We start from the raw sequence: 14,981 nt of genomic DNA on the forward strand, positions 1-14,981 counted from the left end.
GTGCACGCGTGCACACACACACACACACACACACACACACAGACATGCTGTGCCCTGCGCCCTCGGACACAGCCCCTCAGCTCCTGCCCTGGGGCCCCCCCGAGAGCCTGGGACCCCACCTCATCAGGCCAGCACTCTGCCCCTCGCGACAGTGGGGGTCGAGGGACCCCTTCCTGAGCCTCATGGTCCTCACTGGCCGCACTCCCCGGGCAGAACCTGGGCTGAGCCCAGACGTCCATCTCGGGGCACCACGGGGCCCCAACTCTGCCTCCAGCGCATGTCACGGTCCTGAACAGACTCCCCAACTCTGGTCAAGGCTGGGTCCCCAAGCACCACGTCCATGTCAGCGGCCCCCCGGGGGACCCTCATCCTGTCGGCCCAGCTTCCCGGGGGGGCTCCGCAGCTCTGAGGGGCCCGCGAAGGGGACACAGACTCCCCTGAAGGAGGTCACTGGGTCCCCACCTGAGGCCAATCTCACCAAGGGACACTGAGGACAGCAACAGGGCCCCTCTAATCCTCACAGCACCCCACCCCGGGGGCCCCTCCCCGGAGTAGCCCCAGGGGTTTGGATGGTCCTGCCTGCCCCTAGGTTCAGAAACTGACATACACCCCATCACTCACCCCTCCCTCACCCTCACTCCCTCACTCTCAGTCACCCCTCCCTCACCCTCACTCACTCACCCCTAACCCCTCCCTCACTCCCTCACCCTCACTCACCCCTCCCTCAGCCTCAGTCATTCCCCCTCACTCACCCCTCACTCACTAACCCCTCATTCACTCCCTCCCTCAGTCACTCACCCCCTCATCCACTCACCCCTCACTGACTCACCCCCTCATCCCCTCACCCCCTCATTGGCCCCCCTCTTTCACTCCTTCACCCCCTCACCCCTTCACTCACTAGCCCTGGGTCAGCTTGGGGCCCAGGGGCTGGCGTGGGTGTGTGGAGCAGAGGGCTGAGGGCTACTCGCCAGCCCGCCAGCCCCTCTGAGAGCTGAGAGCAGCGCCCGCCCGCAGGGCCTGGGAGCAGCGCAGAGGGAGGGGGCAGGGGGTGTTGGGCAGCGCAAACCGGGCCGAGAAGGTGGTCAGCGGGCAGCCTGGGGGCTGGAGGTCAGCCCTGGTGCTGTCAGGCAGCGGAAGCCATGAGGGGCTGAGGCGGCCACTGGGCGGAGGGGTCTCGGGACCGGCCTGACCCTGGGCAGGGGCTGACCCGGGGGTCGCCAGGCCTCATGGCCCGGCCCGCGGGGCGGCCGGGGAGGCCCCTCCAGAGCCCCTGGAGCTCCGAGCTCCGGAGCGGAGCCGCCCACTGGGGGTGGACCCCGGGCTGCCCGGCCGCTCCGCGGTCCTGGGGTGCCCTCTGGTGGCCGGCAGGCAGGCCGCAGGATGCGGCGCCGGCCAGTGTCCAGGGGCTGCAGAGTCCCGCGGGGTGCGGCCACGGTCCCACCGCTGGACACTGGGTCACTTGGGGGGTGGATTCGCGGGGATCCGGCCGGGGGTCGGTATCTGCCACCACCTGGGCTCAGCGGTTCCCTGTGCTGGAGGAGGAACTGAGGCGTGTCGGCCGGGACTCAGCCTGGCCTGCGGGGACACAGCAGGCCCCGTGGACGGGCCTGGGCGAGCGAGGCGCTGGGGGCGGGGCCTGGGTGGGCGGGGCCAACCAAGACCGAGACCGGCGTGGGGGCGGGGCCTGAAATGGGCGTGGCCAGATTGAGCAGTGTCTGAGTGGGGCCAAGTGTGAGCAAGTGCCTGGGGCGGAGCCTGGAGTGGGCGGGGCCGATTGGGCTTGTATCTGGGGCGGGGCCTGAAGTGGGCGGGACCGGTTGGATTTGCGTCCGGGGCGGGGCCTGAAGTGGGCGGGGCCGGTTGGAATTGTGTCTGGGGTGGGTCTGGAGTGGGCGGGGCCGGTTGGGCTTGTGTCTGGGGCGGGGCCGGCTGGACTTGTGACTGGGGCGGGGCCTGAAGTGGGCGGGACCGGTTGGATTTGTGTCCGGGGCGGGGCCTGAAGTGGGCGGGGCCGGTTGGAATTGTGTCTGGGGTGGGTCTGGAGTGGGCGGGGCCGGTTGGGCTTGTGTCTGGGGCGGGGCCGACTGGGCTTGTGACTGGGGTGGGGCCTGAAGGGGGCGGGACCGATTGGATTTGTGTCCGGGGCGGGGCCTGGAGTGGGCGGGGCCGGTTGGAATTGTGTCTGGGGTGGGTCTGGAGTGGGCGGGGCCGATTGGGCTTGTATCTGGGGCGGGGCCTGAAGTGGGCGGGACCGGTTGGATTTGTGTCCGGGGCGGGGCCTGAAGTGGGCGGGGCCGGTTGGAATTGTGTCTGGGGCGGGGCCTGGAGTGGGCGGGGCCGGTTGGGCTTGTGTCTGGGGCGGGGCCGACTGGGCTTGTGACTGAGGCGGGGCCTGAAGGGGGCGGGGCCAGGTGTGAGCCAGCCCCGGGGCAGGCTGGGGTGGGCGGAGTCGGGCCGGGCCCCCAGGCCGAGCATCGGGCAGCCACCAGCAGACTGCCCCACGCTCGCAGGACATCGGCCACATGTCGGAGTGCCAGGGAGACACACGGCAGGTAGGTGCGGGCGCCGCAGATCCCGCTGGGCCCAGTGGGGTCCTTCCTTCCCACAGGGAGAGCAGATGTGGGAGGCCCCCCAGGCTCAGACTGTGCTCGGGGGCATCCCTGGGTCTGGGACAGCATCTATCCGAGCGGCCAGAGAGGCTGCTGGGGACCCCGCCCGGGACTCCCTACCGATCTCGGGGGCATCGTGGGGGCTGAGACCCTCACCAGGCTGCACCCCATGTCTCCCCCCTGCAGCCGACCCCCGCGGCATCTCTGCCCCGCTATTGAGGGTGCATCAGCCTCTGCACCCAAACGCTGCGGGGCTGCCGTGGGGTCCCCTAGAGCCCTCCACTCACTGGCCCCCACCCCCTCCAGGAACAAGGGGCCTGGGGACCCACACACCTGCCATGCAAATTGGTCCTTTGCATGCCCAGCCCCAACGGGCGCATTTGCCTGGTGCCCCCCAGGGCCCCCCGGAAGTAGTCTGGGTGTGGTGGGGCGTGCTCCCTCTGGCTGAGAGAGCTGATTGTGGGGGAACATTTCCAAGAGCCCACCCAGGAGGCCTCTCTGCAGTCTCCTGTGTGCCCGACCCAGGGGCGGGGTCTCTGGGTTTGGTGAGGCCACACACAGACCCCCCAAACCCTGTCAGCCGGGAGAGGGGCACTCACTGACCATCATGCCCGTGCTGGGGGGTGGGACCCCAAGTTGCCCCTCCTGAGCCACAGATGCGGGGTTTGCAGGAGCCTCCCAAGGACCCAGGGTCCCCCCCCAGGTCACCCTGGACACAGGTGCAGGAACCTAAGGGGACAGGGACAGGCCGGGGACAGGCAGCAGTGGGGGTAGAGACAAGGAAGGGGACAGGGACACAGATGGGCATGGGGCAGGGGCAGGGACAGAGACAGGAGGGGGGACGGGGGCAGCCAGGATTGGCCGCCCAGCCCAGGACTCCCATAGTCTCTACAGGGCCGGCGACCTGCATTAGCCACCAGCAGAGCCCTGGAGCCCAGGTCCCCTGCCACCCAGGGGTGTACACCCCAGCCCCCCTTCTGACACTAGCACCCAGGCAGAACAGACACTGCGGGCGATTCCGCCACCCTGCCCGCTCCCCACAGCCCTCTAGTCTGGGCTGGTCCTGGGGGTCACCTTTGTCTCCAACAAACCCTCTCAGGTCTCAAGGGCACTGGGACCGGGCGCCCCCAAGACCCAGGAGGGTCCCACCCTCCCCCCTTCCCATAGGGCCTCGCCCTCAGTGTGGCGGGGGCTTGGCTTTACGGGGGAACACGTGGTGTCAGGACGGCACTGCGGCCCCCGCCACACAGAGGCTCAGGGACCCCCGCGGCCTCCGGAGAGGGTGGCATGGCTGTCCCTGTGAGCGCAGAGCCACAAGCTCTGAGACGCAGGTGTCTGGGGGCTCCCAGGACACCCTCTGCCTGCACAGCCCAGAGACTCGGCGTGCCCAGGACAGGTGAGCCCCCGCGGGTGGGCGCTGGAAGCGGGCCTTGGGGGCGCCGTACAGGCCCACACTTGGGGTGCTCTGCCCCACAGGGACATGGAGCCGGGGGGCAGCAGCCCCGGAAGCAGCAGGCGGGGGCCGGGTCTGTGCCGGGGGGAGATCGACTTTGGAGGGACGGGGAAGAAGCGGAGCAAGGTAAGGCGCCCCCTGCGGGCAAGACCACCCCCCATGCTGGCTGCCCCTCCCACGCTCCCCTCACAGGGCCCCCGGGACCCCTGCATGGGTGGGGGGCCCTGAGAACCCCCTCCACGTGGGCCCGTCCCTCCCGTCCCTGCCCATCGCCCGCAGTTCGTGAAGGTGCCCAGCGGCGTGGCCCCCTCTGTCATCTTTGACCTCCTGCTGACCGAGTGGCACCTGCCCGCCCCCAACCTGGTGGTGTCCCTGGAGGGCGAGGAGCGGCCGCTGGCCGTGCGGGCCCAGCTGCGGGACGTGCTGCGCCACGGGCTGGTGAAGGCAGCGCAGAGCACGGGTGCGCCCCCAACCCCCCACCCCACAGCCCCCGACGTGGTGGGGACCCCGCAAGCCCTCCCCAGCCTGCGGGCAGCCCACTCAACGCCCCCCATGCCCACAGGGGCCTGGATCCTGACCAGTGCGCTGCGGGTGGGCCTCGCCCGGCACGTGGGGCAGGCGGTGCGTGACCACTCACTGGCCAGCACGTCCTCCCAGAACCGTGTGGTGACCATCGGCCTCGCCCTGCTGGGCCGGGTGCTCCATCGGCAGCTCCTGGATGGCGCGCGGGTGAGATCCGGGGGACACTGCAAGTCCCCAGTGTCTGTACGGGGTCCTAGAGACAGGTGGACAGCAGGTCAGCGGGGACTGGGGGACCTGGGCGGAGAGAGGGTGAGAGCCGGCTGGCGCCATCAGGGGGGTGGGGGACGGACCCCGAGAGCCAGCACCACCCTGACCCCCTGGGCAGGGACTGCCAGGCCCTCCACGGGCCCCCTCGGGTCCTGCGCCCCAACACCCCTCGCCAAGCTGTGTCTGAGTGTGTCCACCCCAGCCCAGGCACTGCCCAGTCCTGGGAGTGGCCATGGGGTCCCCTCGGGATATTCAAGCAGACGAGGCTGGGGTCCCCTGGAACTGGCTGCTGCCTCACCGTGGACACGGTCACGCAGGACGATGTCCCCGTCAAATACCCTGGGGACGGCGGCGGCCAGGGTCCCTTGTGCCCGCTGGACATCAACCACTCGCACTTCATCCTGGTGGAGGCGGGAGCGCCCGGGAAGGCGGATGGGGCCACGGAGCTGCGGCTGCAGCTGGAGAAATATATCTCGGAGCAGAGGGTCCCCTACGGCGGTGAGGCCGCGGGGTCTGGTTCTGGGGTCCAGTGTGTGTGTGGTGGGGGGGGGGAGGGGTTCCTATGCCTGTCATGCCACATGCCTCCACCAGGGGGCAGTCTCCCAGCAGGGCTTTACAGGACCCCCCCCCCCCAGTCAATTCCATGGGCAAAGCCGGGGTTGGGGAGGCGGGTGCCCCGAGTTCTCTCCACACGAGGCCAGGTGTTGGTTTTGGAATGAGAGGGCACCAGGCCGGGAGCAGGGTGACCCCCGCCTGCTGCATCAGGAACCCCAGGTCGGAGCCTGGAGCAAGGCGGGTGGCGGGTTCTCTTGAGCCCCTGGTACATCTAGGTTTGGGGGCATCCCCCAGGGTTCCTCTGTGATCTGGCTGAGCTCGGGTGAGAAGGCCAGTGTCGCCTTGGTCCTGTTGCACCCCACAACTTCAAAGCCACCCAGGGGCCAGACACATCCCAGAGCAAACCCCAGGGCCAGCTCCACTGGAAGAGCCTCTAGGCAGCCCAGGGGAAGGGAGGGTCCCCACTGTCCCCCAGGAAGAGCGGGTCCCAAGTGTCTCCGGGGAAGGGGGTCCGCCCTGGGCCCTTCACGGACGGGCCACCTGTCCTGGCCGCAGGCACAGGCAGCATTGAGATCCCGGTCCTGTGCCTGCTAATCAACGGGGACCCCCACACCCTGGAGGTGAGCGGGTCTCCAGAGCCCGGGCAAGGGTGGGAGGGCCCTTGGCCCGGTGCTGACGGCCGCTCTGGGTGCCCCCCAGAGGCTCTCCCGCTCCGTGGCGCACGCGGCCCCCTGGCTGGTCCTGGCGGGCTCGGGGGGTCTGGCGGACGTGCTGGCCGTGCTGGTGACGCAGCCGCACCTGGTGGTGCCCCGCGTGGTGGAGAAGCAGCTCCGGGAGAAGTTCCCTGGCGAGCACTTCTCCTGTGACGACGTGCTGCGCTTCACCCAGCAGGTAGGTGCCCCCGGGAGACCCCGCGCCGTGGGGCGCCCTGCCCTTGGCGGGGGGGGGGGGGGTCACGCTCATACCGGTGTCCAGCTGCAGGTGGTGACGGCGCACCAGCACCTGGTCACAGTGTACGACTTCGAGCAGGAGGGCTCTGAGGAGCTGGACACCGTCATCCTCAAGGCGCTGGTGAAGGGTGAGTGGGGAGACCCACCTGGGCAGGGTGGGGATGCGGGACGGCAGGGACGGCGGGATGGCGGGACAGCGGGGATGGCAGACTTCTGCGTGACTGCCCGTGCACTGTAGTGTGTGCGTGTGCGTCTATGTGCATGGGTACTGGCAGTCTGTGCACATGCTTCTGTGAGTGATCATGGCTGCGGTGCGTGTCCCCTGGTCAGAGCACAGCAGCAGTGTCAGTGGGGGAAGGGGCTGTCCCAGAGGCCGACACTGTGTCCTACACTATTTCCGGGGGCCTCAGCACCCACAGACACCCCCGGGCCCAGGACAACCCTCAGCACACACACACACATGCACGGCACACACCACAGCACACACAGACATGCACAGCTCACATACTTGCACAAACCCACATGCACGGCAACCACACACGCATGGCATCCACACACAGCACATACCACAGTGCACACACATGCACACACAACACACACACATGCATGGCACACCTGTGCTCTGACAAACATGTTCCTCAGCACACATGCACAGGACACTATAGGCTGCCCACACCCACAGAGGCCCCCAAAGGACTCGGCACAGGAGTGTCCCCGCACCCCAGGTCCTCTTTCATCCAGAATCTGCTCGCGAGTTTGTGGCTTTGGGGTCTGGCCCGTACTCGACACTGCAGGTCTCGGGAAGGGGTCTCAGGGACTCACCCCTCTGCGCCCCACCCGCCAACCGCACCCCTCTCTGCCGGAGGCAGCACGGTGGCTGCCAGCGGGGGCCCCGTGGACGCTGACCAGGCGTCCTCCTGCGGGAAGCCCTGGACCCCTGGGGGCCGTTGGTGCCCAGGCGCCCCCCCTCCCCGCGGCCCGGAGCGCCCCCCGCTCCCTGTGCCCTGGAGACCCAGCTGGGGCCCTCTCTGCGGCAGCCTGCAAGAGCCACAGCCAGGACCCGCGGGACTACCTGGACGAGCTCAAGCTGGCCGTGGCCTGGGACCGCGTGGACGTCGCCAAGAGCGAGCTGTTCGGCGGGGACGTGGAGTGGCAGGTGCGGCCGCCCCCTCCCGCCCCGGCCGGCCCCCGCCCGCCCGCCGCGCGCTCACCGCCCGCCCGGGCCCCGCAGTCGCGCCACCTGGAGGAGGTGCTCATGGACGCGCTCATGGGCGACAAGCCCGAGTTCGTGCGCCTCTTCGTGGACCACGGCGCCGACGTGACCGACTTCCTGACCTACGCGCGCCTGCAGCAGCTGTACCGCGCGGCGCCCCGCAACAGCCTGGCGGCCGCGCTGCTGCGGCGCAAGCACGAGGAGGGCCGCCTGACGCTGGCCGGCCTGGGCGCGCAGCACCCCCGCGAGCCCCCCGCGGGCGCGCCCGCCTTCTCGCTGCACGACGTGGCCCGCCTGCTCAAGGACTTCCTGCACGACGCCTGCCGCGGCCTCTACCAGGTGGGGGCGGGGCTCCCAGGTATGGGCGGGGCTCCCAGGTGTGGGCGGGGTCCAAATGTGGGCGGAGCTCCCCAGGTGTGGGAGGGGTCCAAATGCGGGCGGGGCTCTCGGGTGTGGGCGGGGCTCCCGGGCGTGGCTTCCAGGTGTGGGCGGGGCCCGGGTGTGGGCGGGGCTCCCAGGTGTGGGAGGGGCTCCCCAGGTGTGGGAGGGGTCCAAATGCGGGCGGGGCTCTCAGGCGTGGCTTCCAGGTGTGGGCGGGGCTCCCAGGTGTGGGAGGGGTCCAAATGTGGGCGGGGCTCTCAGGTGTGGGAGGGGCTCCCCAGGTGTGGGAGAAAGGCTGTCCCAGGTGTGGGGGAAGGGGGCTGGGCAGGGAGCTGCTGGGGGGCTGCGTAGGGGGCTCCTCCTTCAGAGAGCGTCCCCGGAGGGCACCAGCGGGGTGACGCCTGTGTCCAGGAGCGGGGCGTGGCCCGGCGCACCCCGAGCCAGAAGTGGCAGCTGGACCTGGGCCAGAGGAGCGAGCAGCCGTGGCGGGACCTGTTTCTGTGGGCCGTGCTGCTGCAGCGTCACCCTATGGCCACCTACTTCTGGGCCATGGTGAGCGCCCCCGTGTCCAGCCCCGCGGCGTGGCCTGGGTCCCCGTGGCCAGGCCGCTCACTGACCCCCCCCCCCCACTCCCAGGGCCAGGAGGGCGTGGCCGCCGCGCTGGCCGCCTGCAAGATCCTCAAGGAGATGGCGCACCTGGAGAGGGGGGCCGGGCAGGGCCGCACCCTGCGCGGCGCCAATTACGAGCAGCTGGCGCTGGGTGAGCTCGGGGCCACGGATGGACGGACGGACACAGGCCTAGGGGTGGGCTGGACGCGGGGTCGCGCGGTCAGGGGCAGGAGAGTCCGAGGACGGGCCCTCAGGGAAGGCTGGGCAGCGGGTCTCCCCGGGTCACGGTGCCAGCCTGTGCCCGCTGCAGACCTCTTCTCCGAGTGCTACAGCAACAGCGAGGAGCGCGCCTTCGCCCTGCTGGTGCGCCGCAACCGCTGCTGGAGCAGGACCACGTGCCTGCACCTGGCCACCGAGGCCGACACCAAGGCCTTCTTCGCGCACGACGGGGTGCAGGTGCGAAGCCCGCCCTTGCCCACTCACCTGGCCCTGCAGCCAGCGGGGTCTTCTCTGCAGGCCGCGCCTACCCAGCCGGGCGCCAGGGTGTGGGTCTTCTAGACCCTGCCCTCGTGACACCGCCCCCAGGGCGTGGTCTCCCAGGCCCCACCCTCACGGCAACACTGCAGGGCGTGGTTTCCTAGGCCCTGCCCTCGTGACACCGCCCCCAGGGCGTGGTCTCCTAGGCCCCACCCTCACAGCAACACTGCAGGGCGTGGTCTCCTAGGCCCCGCCCCCGTGACACCGCCTCCAGGGCGTGGTCTCCTAGGCCCCACCCACACAGCAACACTGCAGGGCGTGGTTTCCCAGGCCCCGCCCTCGTGACACCGCCCCCAGGGCGTGGTCTCCTAGGCCCACCCTCACAGCAACACTGCAGGGCGTGGTCTCCTAGGCCCCGCCCTCGCGACACCGCCCCCAGGGCGTGGTCTCCTAGGCCCCGCCCTCATGGCACTACCTCCAGGGCGTGGCTTCCTGGGCCCCGCCCAGGGCACATTTCCAGGGGCGTGGCTCCTAGACCCAGCCCTCCAGTCCCCTCTGGCGGGAGGGCTGAGACCCCACGGCTGTGCCCTCCCTCCAGGCCTTCCTGACCAGGATCTGGTGGGGGGACATGGCCTCCGGCACCCCCATCCTGCGCCTCCTGGGCGCCTTCCTCTGCCCGGCCCTGGTCTACACCAACCTCATCACCTTCAGGTGGGTCTGGGGCGTGCCCACGACCCCGCTGTCCTGTGGCCCTTCACCCCCGTCCCGGGGCCCCGGCCTCAGGGTCCCTGTGTCCGCAGTGAGGAGACCCCGCTGAGAACCGGCCAGGAGGAGCTGCAGGAACTGGACAGCTTGGATTCGGAGAAGAGCCTGCTCTGCGGTCCAGGGTGCGGCTGGGGACCTGATGGGGGAGATGGCAGGGGTCCCGGCCGCCCGCTCAGCAGGTCATCTCCTCCGCGCAGGGACAAGGAGCCGGCCCAGAACTTCAGGACCCCCGGCCCGCACGGCCCGCAGGCCGCCTTCCTGCTGACGCGCTGGCGCAAGTTCTGGGGTGCCCCTGTGACCGTGTTCCTGGGGAACGTGCTCATGTACTTCGCCTTCCTCTTCCTCTTCACCTACGTCCTGCTGCTGGACTTCAGGCCTCCGCCCCAGGGCCCCTCAGCGCCCGAGGTCGCTTTGTACGTCTGGGTCTTCACGCTGGTGCTGGAGGAGATCCGGCAGGTGCGTGCGGGGCCAGGCCCGGACCCTCCTCCCAGCTGCAGGCTCGCACTCGGCTGGATCCCAGGGCCACATGCGGCCAGTGCCTGGGTCCACGCACGGTCTGTCCACGGGCACACACGCGGCCTGGCCTGGGCTCTAGACCTGATCCTGCTGCTGGTCTGGCAGAAGCACCCCCCCACCCCACGCCGACTGCCACCCCTCCCCTGCTCCAGGGCTTCTTCACGGTGGAGGACACAAACCTGGTGAAGAAGTTCACCGCCTACGTGGAGGACAACTGGAATAAGTGTGACATGGTGGCCATTTTCCTGTTTACTGGTGGAGTCACCTGCAGGTGTGGGAGGGGCCCAGGCCCCTGTGGGAGGGCCCCGGGCCCCCTGGGGAAGCCCACCGGGCGCCCGCAGCTTGTGCATCCCGCCTGCCCCAGGATGCTGCCGCCCCTGTTTGAAGCCGGCCGCGCGGTCCTCGCCATGGACTTCATGGTCTTCACCCTCCGCCTCATCCACATCTTCGCCATCCACAAGCAGCTGGGCCCCAAGATCATCATCGTGGAGCGCATGGTGAGTCCTGACCCCTGGCCGCCCGCCGCGGCACCAAGGCCCGGGCCCACATTGCGCCCCCTCCCGCAGATGAAGGATGTCTTCTTCTTCCTCTTCTTCCTGAGCGTGTGGCTGGTGGCCTACGGCGTGACCACGCAGGCGCTGCTGCACCCCCACGACGGCCGGCCCGAGTGGATCTTCCGCCGCGTGTTCTACCGCCCTTACCTGCAGATCTTCGGCCAGATCCCCCTGGATGAGATCGACGGTGCGTGGTCCGGGAGGGGGCTGGCTGGAGCAGGGTGGCCTCCCACCTGGCTTCTGGGGGTGCAGGGTGGGCCCCTGGCCTGTGACCCCCTGGGCCACGTGGGCTGGAGTAGCATTGGTCACGCGGGACTGGCCAGCCCCTGTGCTGGGTGGAGGGTCCTGGGACCCTGAGACTTCCCAGGACAAGTAGGTCTGGGCAGACAGGACAGGGTGAGCGGAGAGGCCCTCCCCAGGAGGTGGGGAAAGGCGGCTGGACGTGGAGAGGGGTGGGTCAGTGGGTGCCACCGGGGCAGGCAGCTGCACGGGGTTCCCTCCCGATGGGACAGTATGGGGGCACTTTCCCACGCTGGCCCCTGTAGTGCCCAGACACCATGGGTGAAGGGGACAGTGGCCTGTGGGGGTCATGGGGTACCCTGAGTGGGGTCTCCGGGGGTGGAGCACAGCACCCTGAGGTCACCCCAGCTGAGGGGAGGTGGGCTGGGCAGCTGCACCACCTGGAACCTGTAGCAGGGCCTGAGCCGCCCTCCTGCCGTCCCTCAGCCAGGCGGTGCTGGGTGCCATGGAGCGGGTGGCGAAGGCAACAGCAATTAATCCCCCGCTGGGGGACACAGGAGCCAGTGGGGTTCTCAGCCTCCAGCCTGCTGTCCAGGGGCCCCGTGCCCCAGATTCACTCCTGACACGTGAGCCAGCGAGGCCTTGAGTTCAGTCGCCCCCAGCATCCCGGGCAGGCAGACCCTGCCGTGCAAAGACCAGGAGGGACTGTCCCTTGCCAGCACTGCCTGCAGCCATGTGATCACCTCGCACCCAACACACACACACACACACACGCCAGACGTGTCCCCACACATGCGCATCGTGCATGTGCACCTACACATACACACAGGTGCCATTCCTCACATACACTCAACCACATCATCATCATGGGCGAGAGCACATCCCGTGCACACCCAGCCCGCAGCATACCTGCAGCACACAGCGTTCCCCACCGTGCCCGTTTCTGCGTGAAACGCTCCTACGCCGCAGCCTCGGCCTGCTGCGCTCCCGCGCGCCCCCTCCTGGCCGCCAGCGACAATGCAGCCAGCGGCCCAGACCCGCGTGCGTGATGTGGGTCCCCTCCTTCCAGAAGCCCGCGTGAACTGCTCCCTGCACCCCCTGCTGGGGCAGGACTCGGCCTCCTGCCCCAACCTGTTCGCCAACTGGCTGGTCATCCTGCTGCTGGTGGCCTTCCTGCTGGTGACCAACGTGCTGCTCATGAACCTGCTCATCGCCATGTTCAGGTCGGGGGCACCCAGCACAGCAGTTGGGGTGGGGTGGGGTGGGGTGTCGCGGGGGCACGGCAGCCCCATCTCAAGCCACCGCCTGGTTCTGCCGCCAGCTACACGTTCCAGGTGGTGCAGGGCAACGCCGACACCTTCTGGAAGTTCCAGCGCTACCACCTGATCGTGGAGTACCACGAGCGCCCAGCCCTGGCGCCCCCGCTGATCCTTTTCAGCCACCTGAGCCTGGTGCTCAAGCGTGTCTTCCGGAAGGAGGCCCGGCACACGCGGGCATGCCTGGGTGAGGCCCCGGCCCGGCCCGGCTAAGGGGGTGCCCGGGCCAGGCTCTGAGCCTGCACCCCACCCCCCAGAGAGAGACCTGCCCGAGCCCCTGGACCAGAAGATCGTGACGTGGGAGTCGGTGCAGAAGGAAAACGTCCTGAGCCGGCAGGAGAAGCAGCGCAAGGAGAGCCAGGATGAGCTGCTGCGGAAGACCGCTCACAGGTGCGGGCGGGCGGATGGGTGGGTGGCACCGGGGCAGCTGGGCCGAGACCCCAGGGCTGCTCTCCGCAGGATGGACTTCGTGGCCAAGTACCTCGGGGGGCTGAGGCTGCAGGACCGGCGTCTCCGGGGCCTGGAGTCGCAGGTGAGGTGCCGCCCTCAGCACTGTCCTGCACAGCCTCGGGGTGGGGGACAGCCCCACTTAAAGGCTGCGCCCGTGTCTCCCCACTCTGTCTGCAGGTCAACTACTGCACCGGGCTCCTGTCCTCCCTGGTGGATTCGCTGACCCAGGGCAGCGCCCACTGGGGTACGCTGGGGCGGTGGCAGGGACCCCCTGAGCCCGGCGCACAGTGCCTGCAGCTCACTCACTCACCCACCCACCGGGTCCTTCCTTCTCCCAGACGCGGACGGGCAGGCTGACCGCAGGGAGCACCCCCAGGCTGGCCGGCTGCCCGCACACACCTGACCCCACCGGCACCCGAAGGCCAGGCGGTGGTGGGGCCCCGGGGTCACCCCCAACACGCCCTGCGAGGCTGCTGTCTGTACCCGTGTACCCGCTATCTCAGAGATCCTGCTCCAGGCTCCGTGGGTGCTCGTGATTCCTTTGCGGCGGGGGAGGAACCCTGGGGGCGCCCGGGGGTCTGCACCCGGGGGCAAACCCCTGCAGCACGCGGGAACGCCCAGCTCCGGGCCAGGCCCGCCTCCCGCGGGCCCCGAGGGACACGGAAACACATTCGAGCCCAGCTCCAGCGGAAACCTTTACTGCCCGCCCGGCCCGGCCCGCTCAGCACCCGTCCTCGGCGTCGCTCTTGCTCCGGAAGTGGCCGCGGTTCCGCTTCCTGCACCCGTGGAAGCCGGCGGGCCCCGCCCCGGGGTCCGCGCGGGGGGCCCCTTCGGGCGCGCCCCCGCCGTCGCCCTCGTCGCCCTCGGGCCCCCCGAGATGCGCCAGCTCCACGGCGCCCTCCCCGCCCGCGGCCCGGACCCCCGCCCCGTCCTGCGCGGGGCCCCGCTTCCTCTCGGGCCGGCTGAACACCACGCGGCCCTCGCCGCAGCTCGAGGGGTCCTGGTTGAAGGAGGGCGCGGAGCCCGGGGGGTCCCCGCGCCGGGGGCCCAGGAAGGCGGCGGCCGCGGCGCGGTTGCTGCGCTCCGTGGGCTCGGCCACGTCCTCCAGGCTGTACCTGGTCCAGCGCTCGGGGTGCGCCACGTAGTCGGGCACGGGGGGCGGCGGGGGCGGCGGCTCGGGGGCCGCGGGGCGGCGGCTCAGGGGGCCGCGGGCCGCCCCGTCCAGGCCGCCGAAGATGCTGCGGCTGCGCTCCGAGAAGGGGGCGCTGGTCCCGCGCAGGTGGAAGGGCTGGGCGGCCGGGGGCGGGGGCGGCGGGGGCTCATCGGGGCCCGAGTCCCCCCGCGCGTCCTCGGACAGGTCCTCCGGGGACAGCGCGTCCAGCTCGGGGTCGCCGGGCAGGCTGGCGTCGGAGTCCGAGTCGCTGAGGGACGCGCTGCTCGCGGCCGGCGGGTCCCGGGCGCCCCCGGCCATGGCCCCCCGCGGTGGGCGGCGGGCGCGGGTCGCGGCGGCTCAGCGCGCTGCGGGGAGAGGGGCGCGCGCGCCATCAGGCCCGGGACCGGACCGCGCCCCCCACCCAGACCCAGACCCAAACCCAAACCCGGCCCGGCTGCCCGCCGCGGCCCCCCGGAGCCCCGCGCCCACTCCCTCCGCGCGCACCTACCCGCTCGGCGTGGCCGGGCCGCCTCCATCTTCGCGCCGCGCTCGCTTTCTGGGAAACCGAGTCCTCGGCCCGCCCGGCGCCGCGGCCGCCGCGGCGGAGAGAACTACAACTCCCATAAGGCAGCGGGCCGCGCCGGAAGTCGCCCCGCGGTCCCTCCCCCGGAAGTGCGTCTCGGCCGGAAGCTCCCGCAAGCGACGGAGGCGGAAGGATGCTCGGGGGCCGGAGCCCGGGCGCCCCCTGGCGGCATTCGCGGGCGCAGCGGCCGCCTTGGTCGGAAGTGGCCGAGGGCCCGGCCCCGGCGCCCCTCCCTGGCCCGGGCGGTCACTTCCCCCGGAAGTGGGGAGGACGGGCCGGCTCGGGGACGCCGCGTTCCTACCGTTAACCCTCCCGAGGCAGCAGCGGCCTCCGAGCGGATGCCGGTGCAGGATGACCCTCGGGCAGTG

The 14,981-nt window shown here is 70.5% G+C and overlaps 2 protein-coding genes across 2 annotated transcripts; one reads left to right on the forward strand and one right to left on the reverse strand.

Annotated features, from left to right (window-relative positions):
• Nucleotides 1-4,089: 4,089 nt before the first annotated feature.
• On the forward strand, nt 4,090-13,280 carry TRPM5 (transient receptor potential cation channel subfamily M member 5). Its single transcript, XM_056131594.1, has 24 exons — nt 4,090-4,188; nt 4,342-4,522; nt 4,625-4,791; nt 5,169-5,349; nt 5,962-6,026; nt 6,106-6,297; nt 6,382-6,484; nt 7,394-7,512; nt 7,588-7,914; nt 8,341-8,502; nt 8,587-8,710; nt 8,870-9,015; nt 9,635-9,747; nt 9,837-9,923; nt 9,981-10,257; nt 10,470-10,588; nt 10,682-10,814; nt 10,884-11,058; nt 12,181-12,334; nt 12,433-12,614; nt 12,685-12,817; nt 12,887-12,959; nt 13,055-13,121; nt 13,216-13,280. Exons 1-24 carry the CDS (start codon nt 4,090-4,092, stop codon nt 13,278-13,280), a joined length of 3,444 nt encoding a protein of 1,147 aa, XP_055987569.1.
• A 318-nt stretch (nt 13,281-13,598) lies between these two features.
• Nucleotides 13,599-14,629, reverse strand: TSSC4 (tumor suppressing subtransferable candidate 4). The gene is made up of 2 exons (XM_056131957.1): nt 14,539-14,629; nt 13,599-14,395 (listed from the first exon to the last, which is right to left on the reverse strand). The coding sequence occupies exon 2, from the start codon at nt 14,346-14,348 to the stop codon at nt 13,599-13,601; it is 750 nt and encodes a 249-aa protein (XP_055987932.1). The 5' UTR covers nt 14,349-14,395; nt 14,539-14,629.
• Between the last annotated feature and the right edge of the window lie 352 nt (nt 14,630-14,981).

The sequence above is a fragment of the Sorex fumeus genome, unplaced genomic scaffold, assembly GCF_029834395.1.
Source record: "Sorex fumeus unplaced genomic scaffold, SorFum_2.1 ptg000093l, whole genome shotgun sequence".
NCBI lineage: Eukaryota > Metazoa > Chordata > Mammalia > Eulipotyphla > Soricidae > Sorex > Sorex fumeus.